The following is a 21,658-nucleotide window of genomic DNA, read 5'->3' on the forward strand; positions in this document are numbered from 1 at the left end:
CCTTGGGGATGGAGAAACGAGAGCCACATGTGGAACTATAATATCACAGGACTCCTTTCTGAAGACAAAATGGATGCCTATCTTTTAGGTCTAACTGCAACATTCTCTGAAGCTGTACCAAAATCTTGAGATCTGAGAGCACTTCCAAACCATGCCCTCAGGGGTGTGTATGGTGGAGCTCTGGCACAATGGGCCCTGTGTCACCGTGCACCCACTGCCCAGCACAATGTGCAGGAGACAATCCAGGACTGTCATAGGTGTCACATGCCTTGTGGGCACAGCAATTACTTGTTTCTTGTTCTTAACAGAGCTAAAAATTTGATAAATAAAAGGAGAATCTATTATTTAAATGCACATAGAAGGAAAATACACACTGATGGAGAATGAACACGTGCATTTACTTTTAGCTCAGCTGTGTGAAAGGAGGAACTGAAACAACATGACAGGCTTTTTGGTGTCCTCTTTATCATCAGGAGTACACAGAGGAAAGGCTGTTGAAGATATTATTTTAGAGCTCATCCTTTTCTGACATTAATTATGTGTTTTTTATAAAGTGCCCATAATGTTGCTATTTGCTCACAATTAATTATTTAAATACAGGTATTAGACCTATTATAAGAGTGATAAAAGACTGCAGGTTAAAAACACTGCAACTCCCTTTCCAAACTGATAACAAGTCAGGGAGATACCGCATGTCTGCAAAACATTTTATGCCTCCTTAAAGATGGAAGTATCTACATGTCAGAGCATAAAAGGCTGTGCTGGCAGTTTCCCAAGTACAGGGAGGGGTAACACACCTCCACTGTCTGGATGTCATAGCCATCCTCCTCTTTATTGTGACAAGGAAGATGTCCAGATACCAGACCCCAGAAAAATGTGGACTCCTTTGACTGAGACAAACAGTGTCTGCTGGGACCTGAGTACAAATCTCATTTGGTCACTTGAAACACGGCGCCAGCTCTGGGCTGCATTACAGAGCAGCACAGCCCAGTTACTGCCTCAGCCCTCTCAGAATCTCTCATGAAATAAAGTAAACAGCTGTAAATGATCAGTAAAGGGGGGGAATGAAGACATGCTTACTAGGGAATGCTGATCAGAAGGGACTGGGGATCTTACATCACACAATGTGCTATGCTCTAAAGCAGTGAGGATCTCCTGAGCAATATCCCAAGTGGAGTTAAGCCTTCTGTCTTATTCCCAGCACTTAATACCGTTAGCTAAGGAGCAGCACCAAATCAACAAAGGACAGAACACACATCTGTCATGCAGCTCACCTGCTCCCCATTTCGTGGCATATTTCTTTATTCATCCAAGTATCCCTCCTGACTATGTATCATCACAGGAAACCATAAAAAAGCTTTTCATAGCTTTTGGGAGTTGGCATACACATACAAACACATGCAGTATAAATTTGCACCAAACAGCTCAAGGAGAGACTGTTAATGCTCCCACTCTAACATTTCACTCTGCAGCTGAGGTCAAGACTTCTCCTTCCTTCACTGATATTGCTGTGAGCTCCTCAGCTCTGGGGCTTATGTTGCTAGTACTGTAACAAGGTTGGATATAAAGTGACAGTGTTATCTTAGGGCCATTGAACTCTGTGGCAAAAACTCTAGGGAATTTAGTGAAGGATGAGACCCTCTCTGCCATTAGAAAATATCTCTTCCCGTTTTACCTCTTTCACACAAATCCCTGCATTAGAGACTGTGAGAGGAGAGCTTTGCCCAGTCTCTCTATTCCCAGTAAAGCCACCTTAGCCCTCTGAATGTGGAGTCCCTAGGTGCTTATTTAGCAGCAGAACAACCCCGGCACTCCATGACAATTGCTGCTGTTTTGTTGTAGCAGAAAGCAAGCAGTACAAGCAACCATACTGCAATCTCCTGCTGCTGCACTCAGTCACAATTTATTCCCATTCTACAGGATGTTTTGGTTAAATACGCTGCAGATTTGGATCCGATATTTTCCCCATATCAGCAAGATCAAAGACAGAGAGAGAGGGAGGGAGGGAGAGGAAGAGCGAGCGCATGAGCACAAGAGGGAAAAAAGCATCGCTGCCTTGAACCAGGAACAAAAGAGGGAAGAGCACCCATACTAGAACACAGTGTTGTAGTCACAGAAACCTCACTAATGACTAAAGCATCTGTCTATCAGAGAGCCAGACTGTGACTGTGTTTTGCTCCTGGAAGAAAACAAACAGATTCTCAAGTATCCGCTATAACCTGCAATCAAACAGGAGCTCCATCCCTGCCTGAACCAGAGCAGGCTGGAGCTCGCTGCCACAGAAATCAGTGTGAGCAGCGCATGGCGTGCAAATCTGATATGTGCATCAGCAACACCATGGGCAGCCGCTTCAATTATGGCTAAAATTAAAGCAGGTGGCTTCAGATTTCGAGTTTTATCCCCTTAGCTCCCGTTGCTGTCATCTGCTTAATGAATAACAATTGCTTTCTTTTTGCACAACCTCAGCAGAGCTGCACTGCCCGGCATTTGTTTGCCAGCCAAGCAGCAGAGCTTTAAAGATGTAACTGCGAGGTTTTTTCCGGTAAACAAATGCCAGGCTTCTGGGGTCAAGAACACTGAACAGAAAATTCAGCTCGGTCCTCTCCAGCCAGAGCGGGGCTTTATCAAACCGTGTTGCTACTGACTACCAATGTGGAGGCAAGAGATCTGTCAGTTTCCTTACGCTGTACTTTCCTGGTTAGGATGTGTGTGCTTTGCTCTCGGTGGTGCCGAGCAATCGCTGACTTCTCAGGGAGCATTTCGCAGTGGTTGTCACAGGGTGGCTTTGGCAGCCCTCACACCGCAGTGCTCCCTTCCATGAGGTTATGGACCCTGCGGAGAGAGGCGCTGGCTGGGTGGGCTGGACCGACACTGCAGAGCCAGAACCAGCGACAAGGACAACAACAGCGGCTCCCACAAGCACAAATCATCCCCGAGCCTGCTGTGGGAGAACGTGGCATGTTCCTGACAGGCGGAGGAGCTCGCTGGGAGGGCTGGTGCAGAAGCAGAGGAAGCTGCACCCCCTCCCGGGTGCTGTGTTCTGCAGAGCTCTACATTCCCTGCAAAATGGGAACCGCGTCTGTGCGAGACACAGAGCCCGGGCCGCTTTGTGGCCGCCGGGCTCGCACAGCCGCTGCGGGATGCTGATGTGAGTGCAGCGCCGAGGAAGGGGCTGCTCTGCCCGCCAGGGCATCCCGCAGGCACCCCCTTCCAGCTGCAGGGGCAGCAGGTGACATGTTTTATGGCATCACAAAACCTCTGTGCTCTGGACAAGATGCTGTTCAGAAGCAGGAATTCCAGGCTGTCAGGGCGACTTTCGACCAGACCCTGTCCTATTGTGCTCCAGCAGAATTTTACACCAAAATAAAAACGGTATTATGCAAAAATACCTACCGGGTCCCCATTTACAGAAAAGAAAACTTTACATCAGCATTCAGGGATGCTTATGTGGGCACCGAAACCACAAGAACAAGTCCTTTTATTTTACAAAAAGAGGGAATTAAAACTGCAGAGCAGTAATCACTGATTGTTTTGACACAGTGTAAATGCCTTTGATTGGCAAAAGCACACAGAACCATTGCCGAGATCCCTATCTCCCACTGAAATCCCTGGAGTCGCTGCACAGCAGTAGAGCAGAGGCCTGGAGTATTTGCTGGAAAGTGGTTCAAGTTGCTTTTTATTGCCCAACACATGCAAGCAGCTTGATCTTTTGCAGTTAGCTTATTAGCAGAACTCTAGATGGATAAAAGCAATACTCTTCAAAATCCATTATTAAAATGGGATATTTTGCTTTACTACAATATTTTTATTCCAATGGATTTATTATGCTTTTTAATAGCTAATGCTACTGGGAGTCAGCAGTATAGCAGTATCTTTTCTAAACCATTATTTAAAATACCGCTCTGTAAGATGTAAAATATTAATTTTTTTTTTCCCAGAGGATCCTAAAATGTAAAAAAAAAAAATCCAACCTGCTTCAAGCTAACAACTGTGACTCAAATTCCATAGTGCTTAAATTGAAGAGCAATCCAACTAAAGCTGATTGGAGACTGCTGAATTTTTCTCTCATGTATCAGGACTGATATTTGAAGCAGAGCACTACTCCCCAATGTACATCACATACCTGAACTCGTAGTGTGGAATGCTGGCATATGCACTTTTTCACCCATTAAAAAAGCTAACCCTGTGAAGGGTGAGACTAGAAGCAGAATCCAACTTAATAAGGTGGAATTGCACAGCTACAAAAGTAAAAATTAAAAAAGTCTCTGGGCATAGAAGAGTGCCACCAGCAAAAACAAAAAGCAAAACAAGATTAAAACCAGCAGAGCATACTTTTGAGCACTGCTGAAAATGGCTGAAGGGTATCCTGCAGACAGCCAGAAATGACAATATAAAGACATCAATCCTCCTTTTTTTTCTGTGCATGCTCAGGACCTCAACAAGATAGAAGACAATGAAGGGTTAGTTGGAGTCCAAACAATGCTGGCAGCAATGTCTCACTAGGAAAGATCAGCAGTCTTGAAGCTGAGTTCAGCCCCTTTATATCCCTAATTAGCAGCATATTTTTAAGACAGAAAGTTGAAATACACTTTCTGCAGAGCTGCTTTAATCTCCCATATGAAAATGGGGCCAGAGCTTAGTTCTGCGTGACTGGTATCTATATGCATGGCTTTGTAGATAACTGATCTATTCATGTGATTCAAGTCCTCTCTGCATTTTGGGGCTGCTGGATGGAAGACTGTCACAGGAGGAGACTCAGGGGATACTAAGTCAAGTCCTCTCTGCCACTGGCCCCTGGGATGACCTTGGCCACATGAACCACTGCATCTCCTTCGGTCTCAATTTATGAATGGGGACTATGGGACCATTCTCCTTATAAAGCACTTGAGGTCCACTGCTAAAACGAGAGGAATTCCTAGCAACACATATTTCCAGCTCTGCCAGAGTTGCATTTCAGGTTACCAAACTGTAATCCTCCCAGTGAGCACACCACAAAGTCAGGCTGCTGCAGAAATGCTCTGTTTTCTCCAAGTAAAGTGTTTCCCTGCTACTGTGAATGAACCAATGGTGCTACCACTAGGATTCTTTTTTCCCCAGTCTCTTCCCTAAGGAAGGAAAAGGATGTTGTAACCACACTGTTTTCAGTCTGACTCTTACCTGCAATAACTCAGGGACACATCAGACAATTTTGCCAAACCAGACAAAAGCAGAAAGGCCAGGGAGATATTAAGTTTCCCCATGTTTTGTGATAAATAGGCTGTCCAACAGAAGATGGGCAGACAAGTAGTCCATATGCTGAGAGACAGCTTGCAATGCAGGCTGAATCAAAACATCAGACACTGGGAAATCCACACAAAAGCAAGCCAGAGAAAAATAAACTTCTTAAGTTTCATAGCTCACAAAATTACTTTTTATTTGTGTATGGGTGGGGAGATCTTGTTTATTTTAAACAAATATTGCCAGCTCTGAGGCATTTAACATTTACTTTTCCTCCCTTTAAGCACAGTGGAGGCTTGGTTCTCCTTAATCTGAATTATTTCTCAGATATCAAAATATTGTTTGCAATGTACATCCACCAAAGCAAATCAGAGTGAGCCCACTAATGAAAGCAGTTTCTGATGACAAAATTTGGTTATCTCCTACTTCACCATCATACCACAAACATTTTTGTCTTGAAATATACAAGTGTGCAAGAAATGCACATATAAAAATAGGTTTAGAAGACATACAGCAAATAAAAATTAATTAACCAGTCAAAACATCAATAAGTGAGAAATTTCAGGGTCTGGACATCCACAAATGTATTTCTGCCCTCCTACTCTCTTCTTAAAAACCAAAGAGACATGAGAAGTCATATAACCTTCTTTCTCAAAGCATTCAGATAATCCCTGCCACCTTCTGTATCTCATCTGCACAAAGGAGTGCATGGATGGTATAAGAACTCTATAGACTGAGGAATATCTTTTTGCTTCCCAATATTTACACTAGAATGTTACTACTTCATTGATTTTGTTTGGTTTTAAGGAAGAATGTTATATTCATGAAGTAGGATTTTTGCCAGTTAACTTGATCAAAACACTTTCAATTAGATGCAGCTGGCCTAGAGTGTTGACATTTGGTCAAATAAACACAATAGAATTTATACTTGAGGCCTGTTTGTTCCACCCAAAGCTCCATATTCCACTGTCCAAGCTTTTATTAAAAGAAGTGTTGCTAGTCCTTCTACTCCTATCAGCACACTTACAGCCAAAAGATACGCAAATTGCCAGAAGTCTGCAGTCTCCTAGACTTGGCTGGCTTAATTTACCATTTCTTTTTCAGTATCATTTTCTACCCCAAAAAGTCAGTTGAAAAAACTGGATTTACACAATATTACCAGGTTGAAGAATATTGAGCATCTCTGTGCAGTATTTAGTCCAGCTTCCCAAAAATTACACAAAACCTTATTGACACTACAACTTGCGGCTAAGATTGTTTTTTGGATGGAAACATGATCGATGGAGAACACAACCCTCCAGTTTGTGACAGGGTGGACACACACACCAGAGACAAAGAAAGGAACAACCTCCTTCAGTTACTGCAGCCCCCGGCTCCTGCTAGAGAGGATTCAAGCTTGAGACTCTGGAGATTCCACTATTATCTGGGCTTCTGGGTACAGAAAACCTTCCTGCTTGTCTCCTCTATAACCTGTTTTCTTACCATCAGTTGCAGCTAAGGGGGGCCTGAAACATTCCTTGTCACTGAACAAGTGCCTGCATACAGAAAACGCTTACTGTTACCTGGGAAAAGAACACAAAATCTTTGTCCCTTGAAAACACAGAACATTTTTAATATCCTGCAACCCTCTGAGGTTCAGGTGCAGCAGCAGAGATGAGACTTTGAGTGTCCTACCAGTCCTCTAGAGGGAATGGAGACACAGCCAAGCATTTGTTTGTCTTCATTATGCCGCTCTCTGTGGACCCACGGAACATCAAGACTCATGGTCTTAATGTGTTCACACCAGAACATCTATTTGCCAGATTTAAGCATCTCGTTCAAACATCCAGTTCTGTTTCCCAGGACCATGAGCTGATGTGCCCTGTCACCCACCCAGGCTCTGCAGGCACAGCAGGCACAGCGTGCACGGGCTGAGCTGCGCACGCAGCGCTGCAGCCGCACCAACGCATCTGCAGGCACCGGGGCTGCTGCAGGTGCCTCTGCAGCCTGGTGCTGGCTGCAGCACACAGCCACGCTCACAGCCTCACATCCCAGCACTCATGGGTAGTGGTGGGCTGGGAGAGGCCTCAGTCCGTGTTCTGGGGCTATGGATAGGTCTGATCTCCGAGCACACAGGGCAGTTGTTTAGCCGTGATGCAAGGGACACGTAAAAAACAACAGCATGTACGCAAGCTGGGGGGAATGAGAAGCAATGAAATCTAATTGCAAAGGCAATGAAAGGGAGTGATTTGCAGCAATTTTGCAAAGGCAGGCTTTTCTGTTTACTCTGCTGCCAAACTGCAAACTTGTACCTGCAGGAGGGCACAGGGTCTCTGAAAGCCCACGGTCGCTCTAAACCTAACAACTGTAAATAATAAATAATTGTTTCCTTTACTTCCCCAGCCTCAGCCACTCTCTATGGCACAAAACAAGCCATTAAACTCCCAAACTACTTTGCTAAGATGGAGCTTTTGCCTGTGTCAACTGGGTTGCTAAAACCATGGAATGAAAAAAGGTTTGTGGAGTCACGGTGGTCTCTGTGCACCACTTGGACCCAGCTTTGCTATTTCTACTGGGTTTGCTTTTAGTCTCTGCTCCTATTTCCAGGAGCTGCCATTAGGGTGTCAAATGCCTTCTTTGCAAAGTCCCCCAGTCTAGGTTAAACTCTCAGGAATTTTAATCCTCCTGCCTAAAGAGACTCGAGAACAAGTTTTTCCAAGTCAAGTCATACCCCTTCCCACCTGCTCATTTTTCTGCTTCCAAAACCTCAGAATCAGAGTTTTCATTCAGTTTTGACTCTAAATATAATGTTGCTGACATTTACTTAGATAGTCCCTAAAAGAATGAAAACCTTATTTATTAAAATGAACATTTTCCTCAAACCCAGCCCCCTAAACTCAAGCAGCAGCTTACAGAAATGAAACTATGTTAAAATACACAAAGCACTCCATTACATACTGTAGACCTAGGAACTTAAATCCTAATTACTAAACCATGTCAGAAAATAATAACTCAAATGAAATAATGAAAACATTAAAGACAAAAAAGATGTATTTTTAGAAATATGAGTGGCATTAATGTCAGAGGCAAGATGAATACATCAATATGGTAGTGACCAGATTTTCTAGGGTGGCACCTCATCATTATAAAGAATATATTTTACATCAAAACCACTAAATACGAGTTTTAAGTATGTGAGTACTCTCTTTTAATTCACATGGATTAATCATGGGCTTGAAGTCGCCTATATGTTTATATTTGTGTAGGATGAAGAGTTACTTTTTAATATCCCTTGTTTCTATCCAATATGTTAAGCTGAATAGATGTAAGAAGTATGTGTTAGTATTTTGTGTTACTCTCAGAGAACCTCTCAGAATATGGTGTTGCCATGAACACAAGTTACCTATAAAACCCAGTAACTCAGCTGCAGTTATGTCACAAAAGTTTACTCCAGAATCTGCTCTCTTTCTCTGATTTTTCTCCAATTTTCCATCTCTATACCTTCTGGCCATCACTGTTTCTCATTTCTATCCCAGACTTGGAGAGGTAACCAGAAGATCAATTTTGAGGATCCAGGCTGTCAAGGAACAAATTACGTGTGTGGAACTGTACTATTTCCCACATACATTAATATTAAATTTTTAAAACCTATGAATCAGGGATGGCATCCGTACTAAGCATGTTTTAAATCAGGTTGCTATTTTGTTTTAAAAAGCAGCTATAAAGAAACAGCATCTTATTCTAACTCATGTTGTGCAAATAAATGGAAAAAGGCAATTACAAATAAAAGACTACTTAGTTAGTGATACACATATCTGGAATTAGGAAGGACATTAGGGAACACTGCACATACAGATTTATACTGGGATCCAGACAGAGTGTTTATACAGACCTCATACAAATCAAGAAAATCCAACCAAAAGCCTTTCCGTCAGTATTGAAAATTTTAATTCTGTCACTTGCCTTTACTTTCTAATGCAATGGTGATGACAACATGATGTGTCCAAACCAAACTCCACAACTAGAGCATTTTAGCTCACACTGCTTTAACCTGTCAAGATCTCCAAATCAGCCTCACATGCTGCATTCAGGATGGCATCATTTTCAAGAAATCTGCCTTGGTTCCAACCCTGACACCCCTGTCATTATAGCAGGTCACTGCCTAGCTGACATTTGACAAACAAGCAAACACCATCATCTAGCAGCAAATGTTTCAGAAAAAGTATAAGCTTCTCATTAAAAAATTGTTCCCCTTCTCCCACATCTGCTGAAGAAGCTGGCATATCTTCTGAACATATTGGCACTAAAATCTTTATTATTATAGCCTTCTAGAAAGTTAACAGCTAGAGGCTTGATCCTGCAAGCACAGCTGGGCATACAGTTTGGCAGTATAAACAAAGCCATTGTCTTTGTATGATCAGATCCCATTCAGCCCAATAACATGGCAATTATATACACAGGTGAATCCATTCATTTGTAAGGCAGGAGATGGCATAAAGCATCTTCTAAAAGATAAGGAGCAAACGTTCACAGCATTTTAATGCTGAAGAGCCCCACCTGACAAATGTGTCTTCTCTAATCTGTTTTCATCTTTTAACAAGGAGTTCTTGTCATTTTACCAGAAGTACCAATTCAAAAAAATCTGTTCACAAAACTGACCCACTACCTTACAAACATTAAAAAGCTCCAAAGCAGAGTTGCACAAGTAAATGCAAAGAAAATATTATCAGATAGAACAAACTTACTACTTTCCAGACATTAAATTCTAACCATGAGGCTTAATAGCTTTCTACTACCTTCTTCTACAAGCCGTGATAGAAATACTGACTGTGAAAAAGGAAAAAGGAAAAAGGAAAAAAAAATTAGCACAAGAGGAAGATTTTGAAAAAGAACTTCTGATAAAAAGCAGCAAATAGGGGAACCTGAAAATGTGCACATGTGCTAGTCACCTGATCCAGATACCATACGAAAAGAATTATCTTTTGAGTTTGCTGCACCACTAATATCTTTCAAAAGTCCTGGTATCTGGAGAGGCACTGCAGTAAGGAATGTCAGATTTTATTTTTTCTTTTTTTAAGATGAACGTCTGCCTTCTCCCTTAGGCTGTGGTCATACTTTATGTTTCTACAGGCATAGCAGAACACATGTAAGCAATTTTATTGAAATCAAGGAATCTTTATGCAGTCAAACTTATTCTCTACCTTTGGGACATGGTCTTTAGAGAGCCAGCTACTGGGATAAGGTATCATCTTCCTTCTGCTATTCCATAACACCCAGGACAGCCATGCAGTGCATCTGTGCAGGGCAACTAACACATGAAATTCCCAAGTCCTTTCCTACTGGGGGATAATGAAATACAGCAGTAATAGCATGCTACTAAGAACACAGGAACATTAATTCTGCAAACACTTCCACATGTGATTAATCCTGAATGAACGCTACTTAATTGGATTCCAGATAATAGAGTCTGAAGAAATCCTTACAGAAATACAAATTTATACTGGCTCAGATGGAAACTATGACATCTGGGCTGAAAACCAACAAGCAACTAATTAGTTTAAGAAAAAGATGACAAAAACATGCCACTACAGTAGGACACAGTGCCTGGCATGAGATATCTTGCTTAGGTGTATTTCTTGCCAGGATCTGTCTCCCTTAGCACCTTTTTCCATGTTCTGGAAGTGGCATTTGGGCAGCAAGGTGGGAACCTTTGCAGATATTCAAAGATAGTCTCAGGTGTGTATGCAGTCAATTCCCTACACCCAGTGATCGTAAACCCAGTGACAACTGACTCACAGTCCTGGGACTGTGAGAAACACGAGCTGCACATAAACTGAAATTCAGTCTGCAAAAGGAAAAACACAACACAGCCGGGAAAAGGTACTGGCAATGTCAGAGAGAGAAAGCTGGAAGCAGCAATACTACAGGAAGCCAATAGTGGACCACAGTTACATTTGAATAACCAGTGTGCTGCAAAGGTCATGGCACTCTGCAGCAATCCCATATACAAACATACATCCTTCCAGCATGGGCAGAGACCCACAGGGTGCAACTGCACCTGGAGAATGACCCAGCCCTTGTGCAGAAAAGACTGGGAACATGTCAAATGAACCTAAGGAAAAATACACAGACACTTAGGGCAGTGCACACACCAAAAGCAATCAGTGGGGCTGGTGGGATTGATTTAAAGTTCAGCAACCAATTCTATCCCAAGAAAGGAAGGAGGGCATACATGGACAGCTTTGCTTTTCCTTTGAGGGGTGCCAAACACAGCCCTCCATGTCTGCTGGCTTTGGAGCCCCCCCTCATTGTGCCTGGTTGGTCTCTGCACAAGCAGAGGTAGGAAAGAGAAAAGCAAAACTCAAGAGAAGGAAGGATACAAATCTCCTTCCGAGGTGCGGTGCTTTGCTTTCTGGCATCACCTTATGCTGCTGTGTCAGGACAGACAGCCCATGGCACGTGTGAGTCCAAACGCTGCTCCATGGACGCCTCCCTCCCTTGCTCCCACCCCGCAGAAGATGCCCACAGTGCCATAGAAAAGGTGAACTGTAAGTGCCCTACATCCAAACATTTCCCAGAGGATTAAGCAGAATAGGAGCTGCAGGAACTGCCTCCTAGTTACCAAACAACAGGTGAGAGACTCGGGTAACAGGAATGGAGACTTGGATTCTTGTTTTCTACATGTGGAAGAGATTCCAGGTGAGGAAGATACACTGTCCTCCAAGAATTAAAAGAAAGGGTTGCCAGTAACCCCTTATGGAGGTGTGAATGCTGTAAAATGTAAGTTTTGTGAAGCTGAAGAAAAACTAGCAGAAAAGAGCTAGTTTTTGGTTCCAATGACTTTGTATGCAAAACACATCAGCATATCAAGCAAACAGCAGCAACTCCAGAATTGCTCTTTGCAACTACAGCTTTTGCTCCTCTCTTTCCACTTTCCTGCTTCTCCCACCTGGATTGCATCTCCAGGCTGATGCTACACATCTCTGTAAGGTCACTCCCTGTGTTATTATTAAGTTTCAATATGTACTTATATTTAGTACATTCAGTAATCCAGTCTGATATGGGATGGATTCCCAGAAATGGTTTGCATTATTGTGCAATTGTATCTTGAGTTTTCCCAGACTTAAAGTTTCTTCTACTCATTGCCTTTGGTGTAGTTTTACTCTTTGTATTTTAATGGCTTCAAAGGTAGGTGCCTTCCAAAACCAAGGAGGACAAAGTTCCTGACTTTAAAGGCTGACACACTGTTTCCTAGTTTACATCAGTGACACCACAGTGACATCTATAACGTCCCTACAGCCTGGAATTTTTTCCTTCCTCTCTGGCCCTATTTACTCTGCTTTATGTAGGATGTTTTGTTAACTGATGGTCTTATGGAAATTCTTTGGTGTATGATATTCCTTGCCCTGTTTTTCCTCTTTTGTTATATGATGTCTCTTATTCAAGCAGCCAAACCCGAGCTGGCAAACAGCCTCCCTCTAGGTTTTTTACACATTGCTGCAAGGCAAAATAAACAGTTGTTTCCAGTTTGCATTGTCAGAGCTACAGATGTATGCTAATTAACCTTTCAATCTGCTGATGGAAAGCTGAAAGAGATTTAAATGTACTTTTCTAAGGCAGAGACCAAAGTCTATGGACACTTGTCCTTTCTAATGCTGGGCTCTGTGTGGCCAAGAGCAGAGGACGTCATGTCCTGCCTTTATGTTGACTCTGAAGGCATTTTCAGATTTCAGCAGAGCTTTACAAAAGGCCAGGAGGCATAGATAAAATCCTTCGGAAATTCAAGGACATTACGTGTCTTTTTGGAGAAACACTTATGCCAAGGATAACATTTGGGTTGACCTGAGACCACTTGAAGGATGGGGAACTTCAGACTGGGGCAATAGGAACTACTTCATAACATGGGAAGTTCATTGTTTTGTTAAGGTGCTGCAGTGTTTACTCAAATTTCTTACCTTCCTCTTGTTTTCTAGAACCAATAAACTACAAACAAACAAACAAACAAAACCAATCCCCAAAGCTAGGTCTCATACACCCTTCAGGCAAAAGTATTATCAAGCCTGTCATGTCAAACAGTCTGAGTAGAAGAAAGGAAAACGAAATGAATCTGCAGTTTATATCCAATTTCAGTATCAGGTTTAGAACTGGCTGCTACACAAATGAATGAAACAATCTCAGATGTGCAAAGCCAGTACTGCAGAGACCTTCCCAAGAGCAGGAAGCAAGGATCTGTTTCCTTCTTTAAGTTTTAAAAGCTTTGCCTCATGATACTGTCTTGTTTGCCAAATATTTCTTGGAATCTTTCATATAATGGTTCATTTTCATTGCTCCATTGTGCTTCAGCCAAACTCCTGGCTGTTGGTGCTGCCTCTGCTGGAGTCCAGAGTCAACTCATGCCCTGCCCATGTGCTACACCTGTGTTTTAAGCACCTAATCTTTTCCAGGGGAGCACGTGTACCTGTGCACAGGACACACATGGACACATCCATGGGAGGTAGGGACCAGAGATGGATGGCACAGGGGCAGTCTTGGAAAGCACCAAGTTACCTAAATAAACAGCACAGTACTGATGTTCAGCTAACTCCTAACACCTTTAAAAAGCCATCTCCACAACCTCTTCCTGTCTGCTCCACACGGACTACTTCTCAGTGTTTGTTGCTATATTTATCATCAAATTACAGTATTACTGAGAGGCCTCAGGCAGCCTCATTCTCCCTTATGTCTCTCAAGTACACAGTGGAAGTGTTTTTACTGCTCAGGCATCACCATTTGAAACCAGTTATAATGTCCAACCTCTCCCCATTGTTATCGTTTCTCCAGCATTACCAGGAAGTCCTTTCATCTATCCTCAAATGACAATTGTATATATTTACTGTCAGCAGTCACTTGCTTACAAGATTTTTATTACCCTAAATGCAAGAAGACATGTTAATGTGTTATTATGACAGGAAAATAAGGAAATTAAGAGTTAAACATGAAAACTCTGTCTTCATTTTGCTGTCTACAAAACGTTAATTCTGGTTGAGGGTCCTAAAAGGCTCTTTACCCAATTAAAAAAAAGAGATCTATCAATTAATGAGGGGAAACTAATATTTCTCCTATCTTTTTGTAGTAACAACATACAGATTGACTAGACAGGCTACAGATGTCACTGAAAAGGGCACTATTCCTTCATCCAAAAAACATATCCCACAATTTCCATGAGATCAGTTGATGAAAATTATTCAGTGGCTTCAAAGTAACAATGAAATGTATCTAACAAAAAATCTGTAGAGTATGGGTATGAAAAACTTCAGTTGCTTATTGCTTCAAAACTTCTGAGGCAACTGTCTTGATTCTGTGTTAGCTTCATTTGGACTTAAAATTGTGACACTGCAGGAGAAAATGTATTCATCTATTGTCATCTACACAAAAAGATCAGACTTGCACATTTGGGACTAATTATTTAAACTAATTAAAGAGGAAAAAAACCAGAGAGATTTAAAGAACTGAATTTCAAAGACGTTTCCCCATATACCCTTGCTGTGCTAACAACAAACACGGAACATCTTCGACCCAAATTTATTTGTTTGCCAAAAAAGAGCAAAGGTTTTACTATAAGCTATGGTTCAACCTCATGTATAAAAATGATGACATTTTATGCTACAATCCTCAGATGAAATATTTTTAATTCACACTTAAAACTGATTGCAGGAGGACAGAAAAAGACCATCAGCTACTTAAGTTCCCTACTTTCCAAACAATAGGAGAATTAATACTTTGCTCCTTGTTATTTTTGTTTTAGGAAATAAAGGAATCAGTACTCAATTTACTGATCAAGTCACTGAAAATGCATTCACCCCTACTCTAGGATATGTCCCTAAACCAGGACACCAGATACCTGCAAATAAATTTAAATGCTGCCTAAGCAACATGTGCCAACGTAGTGCAGAAAAATTAGAAAGTACAAACAATTTCATAAAGGACTTGTTTCCTTAAATGTGCTTTTTTCCCATGCAGCACAGCAGAACCCATGGAAGTGTTTCCTGAAGAAGCCACAACCTCACCAGCAGTTCCTAGGATAAGAGACCTTTGCAGTGATTAGCAAATCCTGGCTCATCTCAGAAAGGAACAAACAGAGACCCACCAGGAAAAATCGCTCGCAGATCTCCAAGGACTGATGTATGAGTGAGGTACGTAATTAAAGAGAGACAGAGACTGAGGAAGCTCTGAGTTGGTAAAGGAGAAGTCACAGGGGACTCATATTTAGTAACACGGCAAAAGTGAGGTCATAAACCAGAGCAACCAAAAGGAGGAAAGGAGAAAAGCACATGGTGAAGGACTGGACAGGTCCCAAATGGCCAAGGAGAAAAGCTCAAAAGACTGCAGACCAAGTTTTGGCAGAAAAACACAGAGAAAGATCTGTTGTCTATTTCGATGGACCCTTTGAAGTTTTCTGGATCTAATCTGATTTTTGTCTGTCATTCTTTGCCAAAAAAGATAAACCCTGCCAGGGAAAAACCCACCTGCCCTTATTCTTATATTAATACAAAACCAAATGGTCTGTTTTAAATATCAAACACTTAAAACACAGAACCTTTCTTCTATGATGTGTTGGAGAGTTCGATATTTGCAAGCTGTCATGCTTGCCATTATAACAGACCAAAGTTGTTTCTGTACCTTGTACTTTATCAAATGATGTCAGAGAATAAGCCTTGGTCCTACACCTACACCTGCACCAAAATCAACCCACTGGCTCCATCCACACTTCACTGAACTGGATGACAGAGGCTTATTTATTAAAATGTTTGCATAGGGGTGCCTAAAATATATTTTTGAAATTTTTTGACTGATACTGAAAGGCGTCTGTTACTCTGTAGCAGTAATTTCTTTTCATAGTGTCTAACATTATATTACATTATGATACCGTAGTGTTATGAGCCTTTCTAAGCTGTCATCCAACACAGTCTTTAGGCATAAGCTTACTTTGAAACTCTTCCCTTGAATTATTTTAGTTCATACTTTCAGGTGCCTTATTTTCATGCCTTTTTGGAAGAGGGGGGACAGTCAACAATACTGAAAATACTGAGCTAAAAACTACCATGTAATCACGACATTATGATGGCTCAGCTTGCCACTGACACCAGTTCCCAATAAAATGACAGCATTTACTATGTACCACTCTAAGCAATATACCGAAAATTTCACATCCATTTGCAACTAATACATTGAAATGCTCCAAATCCCATTCAGCCATTGCTATTGGCAGATGGTTTTTTAACAGTGGCATTCATAGGAGTATTGTTAGCTGAGTAGCAAATTTGGAGTTAAAGTACATGTTAATTCAGAGTAGCAATAAAGGAACTGGACAAAACAAACAGGAGTCCAGGAAACAGGAATTTCACCCTGACAAGATAATAAATACACCTTCATAATGGTATGACACCAACACTTTAAAGGCTGTGTTCTCCTCTCAGCACAACGTGTTCTAAATAGCTTTAAACATCCATGTGTTTTAAATTAAAATACATTGTCTTACCTGCTTGGGTCTCTTGTATTATCCCAAATAAACTTTGCAATCCCTACACAACCCCCTGCTGCTTATCCAAATGCAGTTCTTGTCTTCCCAGCTGCACAATCCTAGACTTCTGTTCAATAATGGCATCAGCCATTTATTTGGGCATGTTCTTATTTTATTGAGGTCATTCCAGACTTTTCCTCTGCTCTCTTCAGTTGCATTAACAGCTTCCTTCCTATTTTTAAATCAGCAGCTAATTTCAGCAACTAAGTGCCTATTGTTTCTTCAGGGTCACTCATAAAACAAACACCATTATTGATCTTTCTGAATCTACCACTAGTTTTTCCCTTTTATCTCATCTGAGTGATTATTCAAGGGGCAATTTCTCAATAAACCAGGACATTTATCCTAGATAAACTAGGGTATCTGAAGAAGGAGATTTTTCTGTCAGTGTGTGCTAATACTGCTCCTATCACAGCAGTATCAAAGAAACTCATAAATGTTAGGGATTTTGTCTCCACAACACCTTTTTAAAGGGGCATGAGTTGTTAACTGTCTTTTACAAACAAGGAAATAAGAGATGGGGATTTAGTGCTTCAAAGGCAAAGACCACTCATCACATGTACAACAAATTAAATTATTATTTTCTACATTTTAACCACAATTACATCTTCCCTCTATTTTTGCATGCTCTCTGGATACACAATTGCTTATTTGTTGGATTGATGACCCGGCCAGTTTGTATTTATTCTGCATTTTTTATGAGCATCTGAAGACAACAGACATTACAGCCAAACATAAAAGCCATGTTAAACCAAACTGTATTTCCTTTACCATTATTATTAAACTTCAGTACAATTCTAAACCTATTTGTTGTCCTCCAGTCAAGCTAAAGGAAATTTTGGCTTTGCACATGAAAATGTGATACCAAAATGCAAAGCAGCCCTTGCAGGTAATAAGACCTAAGTGACCTCTTTCAGCCATCAGGTATCTGGCCATTATTGTTTTGGCCAAGTGTGGCAAATTCCATCCTTCTCAAATGAATTCTAGACCAATTCACAAAGAAATGTTAAACACAATTTGACTACTAGAGCATTCCATCAGTTGCAAGACACAATTTTCCAATGGTGCCCTGGAGTTTCATCACTATTTTGCCACTTTCTGCATATATTCTCTCTCTTTACTCACAGGGATGGAGGTCAGGTTTGTCAGGCTTGTTCTTACTGATCACTGGATCAACAGAGCTCCAAAGAGAGGGGGTGGAAGCTAACACAGGAATTAGGAGGGTTGCCTGTGCTGGGTTTGCCTGTGGTGCATGTGGAGCTGGCTGAGCCCACAGGCACGGTCCCTGCGAGAGACAGGAGTCACTGAGCTGCTGCTGGAGCCTCTGGGATCTGAGGAACCTCCTCTGATGACACTACCCATGTGCACAAAAATACAGGGCTGATTCTGAGCCAGGTCAGTAACGTCTGTGTGTTTCAGTAAAGGGCAGGCAGATCACTTCTGTCCTGCTCTAACACTCTGCAGGTTTATTAAACACAGTAAGAAGTTTGTCCCTAGACAGGAAATTCATGCCAAAGGTCTCACTGATGCCAAACACCACTTGGTAGGAGCAATAACACTGCCATTTAAATGTATTGTTATAGCATTACTAAAGCCACTATATTAGCATGAAATATGTAAGTTTTTTATGAGAATACAAAGATCAAACATGCTAATTGCATAATGAATAGAGAAGTAGCTAGCAACCACTCAAGGATCTGGAAGCAAGCGAATCCCCTGGATAAAAGGCATTCAGTTAATCAGAAGTATCTGAGTTGCATTCTCAACTCAAATGTTTCTTTTCTCCTTATTTGTATGCTGTAATGTTTACTGAGAAGCAAAATAAAGACAAATGTTCTCATTAGGTTTTTCCTTCATTGAAGAAAGCGTGCACCAGGCAAAACTTGGCAACCAAGATGAAGAAAAGTCCTAGCAAAGATGGCATGAACTGTAATTTTAACAAGGTTCAGGCAGACATCAGCCTGATCTACCATGAAGTTGTATGTAACAGCATCACAAGGTACAGGAGCACATTCTGTGCATACTGCTGAAGTAACACCCAGTACTAATGCTCTCCTCTCCTGACAGCTCTCTTCCTACCTGATGGCAGACCCTGGGCTCTCTACAGGTACTGCCTCTACTTGCTAAGTCATGTTAAAAGTAGAGACTGCTTTGTCTTCACTTGAACTTTACATCCTGTTAGTCTGCACAAAGGAAGTGAGTTATGCGAACAGCACACCTATTTTTTCCTAGTCAAGATGTACTTTGCTGGATATTATTGCCATTCAGGTAGCTATTTAGTAACCCAGTCAAAAGCTATGACCAGCTGCATAGCATATAATGATTTTTTGAAAGGAAAGAAAATGCCATTTAAAACAAAAGGCCCTGTTCTGCTTCTGAGTAAACAAATGGGAGTTTTACAAAGGCTCAAAAAGGAAAGGGATTAACATGCTTCAACGTGGTAATGGTCTCAACTGTTCACATTAAAATTTTCACAGTAAATTAAACCATGACAGAGGTAGGAAAGAAGTCAATTTTCAGTGGCTCATGCTGTTCTGCTGACATAAATTGCCATTTTTTAGGTAGTATATCCACCAACCTGTATAATGATAGAATTACAAAACCACAACCCGTTGTTGATTATGTTCGGCCTTTTGCATGCTAATTTTAGCCTGCTCTGCCAAAATAATTGCATGCACCACCTCATTACCAGGCTTCTGGATATTTAGAACCCTGTCGCTATTCTTTCTCACCAACCTTTGCTTAAGCCTGCTGTGTTGGCCTTCCCTCCTTGTACAGCGTCTGCTCTTCAGCAACACTTCTGCTTCCCAGTTCTGCTCAGGACACCTTTCCAGCACTTACACCCATCCTTTTCCAGGGCTGGTTTGCCAAGGGTAATGCTAAATGTCAGTCCAGTCCATCTCTACCCTGCTCATCCACGTTTCCCTGCAGGTTACATACAACTCTTCACTATCCTCATGATCTTTACAGTATCGAAAGAACAGCAACTTTCCTTGACTAGAGAATGATGGCATGAAGCACTACCCAACCATCCCAGCAAGGCCGGGGAAGACAAGTAAATACAGACTCACTGGTTGATGCCTGCCAGGAGTTCCCACAACACGTGTTACTTAGTGAGTTTACACAACAGTGACCAAAGAGGAGGGAAGGGACAGGCCATGTAAGTGTGCCAGTACCAGACCCCCTAGGGAAAGCTCTGCCCTGCGTTACTGTAGCAGCACCAGAAATGGATGTTCAAGTACAATCAGCGCTTATCTGACCGTCAAATGACCACGGTGCCTTTGCACCTCAGTTGTATCACGGCAGTGTAAAACAAAAAATGACAAAGGCCTATGAAAGAAAGTCAACCCAGTAAAGGGCAAGGTGCAGCGGGAGGCGCGGGAGACCCAAAAAGCCTCAGAGCAGTGGGGTGGCACCAGGGCTGGGGGGCTGCCACAGAGCCAGACCCCGATTCACCTCACCCAACCTCCCCGAGCCCAGCTGAGCCCGCCGCCCTGGGACAGCCACAGCCTGGCCCGGGGCCTCGCCCCCTGCAGATCTGTCACTGTCGCTGTCGCTGTCCCTGTCCCTTCCCGCAGGTGCCCGGGCCCGCAGCGCTGTCCCGGCCGTGCCTGGGCCGCGCTGGGCCGGGGCGGCGGCCGCGCTGCCCTGCCCTGCCTCACCCTGCCCGGGCCGTGGGGGGCGGCGGGGCCCCCTCAGCCGCCCGGGCCAGCCTGGGGCCGGGGCGAGGGAGGGCGCATAATAAACAGCATCGTTTTCATGCAGGCAGGGCTGCCGGCTCCCCAAGCCTCCTCCCCGCGATAACAACCCAGGTACAGCCCGCGCTCGCCCCCCTCCCTCCCCCTTCTTCCTCCTCCTCCTCCTCCTCCACCTCCTCCTCCTCCTCCCGGGGGGCCGGGGAGAAATCTACAGATCAAAGAAAAGATGCACAATAATAACGGGGTGGGCGCGCACCGCGGCCCCCCGTCCGGCGGGGCCGGAGCCGGGGCCTCCGGCGGCTCCTGGCCGCGGCCCGGCCGCGGGGCGAGGGGGGCGGCGGCGCGGGGCCGGGCGCCCCCGCCGCGGTACTCACCCGGGCCGGCCAGTGCGGGTACCCCTTCATTTTGGCGAACACCAGGTCTCCAGCCTTGTATTCTCGGGGCCGCGGACGAGCCATCGGGAGCCGCCGCGGGAGCCGCCGTGTGTCCCCCCGCCCTCCCGCACGCCGCCCCGGGGGCAGCCGGGCGAGCCCCCGCGGGGTGCGATGCGCCCGGGCACGGGGCGCAGCCGGGAGCGGGGCCGGGCCGCGGGCGATCCCCGATCTCTCCGGCGGCGGCGGCGGCAGGAGGAGATGGGGTGTGTGTGTGTGTGTGAGTGTGAGTGTGAGTGTGTGTGCGTGTGTCTGTGTGTGTGAGTGTGTACGCGGGGGAGGGGGAGGCCTTGGACACAACCCCAGCAGCCCCCGGTACCAGGGAGCGGGCTGGCCGGGCGGGGGCGGCCGGGGAGCCCTCGCCCCGCGGCGGCGGCGGGCGCGGCGCTGCCCGCGGCCCCCCCGTGCGCGCTGGGCTACGCCGCCCGCGCCGCCCGCTCCATCCCCGCCGCAGCCGCCGCGGCCCCGGGAATATGGAGCCGTCTCCGACGAATTACTCCTCGGGCAGCGACCGAAAACAGGATCTTCTTATCCCCCCCCACCCCGCCCGCGCCTCCCCCCGCGCTTTCCCTTCCTGTTATTTTCTAGGTACACAGATCGGTTTCTATGAAAATAGGAGAGCAGAGAGCGCTCCAGTCCCGCCCGGCCCTCCCTTCCCCGCTGAAGCATGACATGGTTCTTTATGCACGCCCGACATGGAGGCAGGGCGGCGAGGAGAAGCCGGCCGGGGGTGGCAGCCGGGCCCCCGCTCCCCCCGGCCAGAGGCGCCCGGC

General features: G+C 44.0%; 1 protein-coding gene across 1 annotated transcript in view; it reads right to left on the reverse strand.

Annotated features, from left to right (window-relative positions):
* HDGFL3 (HDGF like 3) overlaps positions 1 to 21,399 on the reverse strand; it is a 38,393-nt gene extending 16,994 nt beyond the window's left edge. The window contains exon 1 of the mRNA XM_014887733.2: positions 20,829 to 21,399. Within this exon, the coding sequence (XP_014743219.1) occupies positions 20,829 to 20,912 (84 nt within the window). The 5' untranslated portion in view covers positions 20,913 to 21,399. The remainder of the gene's footprint in view (positions 1 to 20,828) is intronic.
* Between the last annotated feature and the right edge of the window lie 259 nt (positions 21,400 to 21,658).

This window comes from Sturnus vulgaris, chromosome 13 (assembly GCF_052056855.1).
Source record: "Sturnus vulgaris isolate bStuVul1 chromosome 13, bStuVul1.hap1, whole genome shotgun sequence".
Lineage (NCBI taxonomy): Eukaryota > Metazoa > Chordata > Aves > Passeriformes > Sturnidae > Sturnus > Sturnus vulgaris.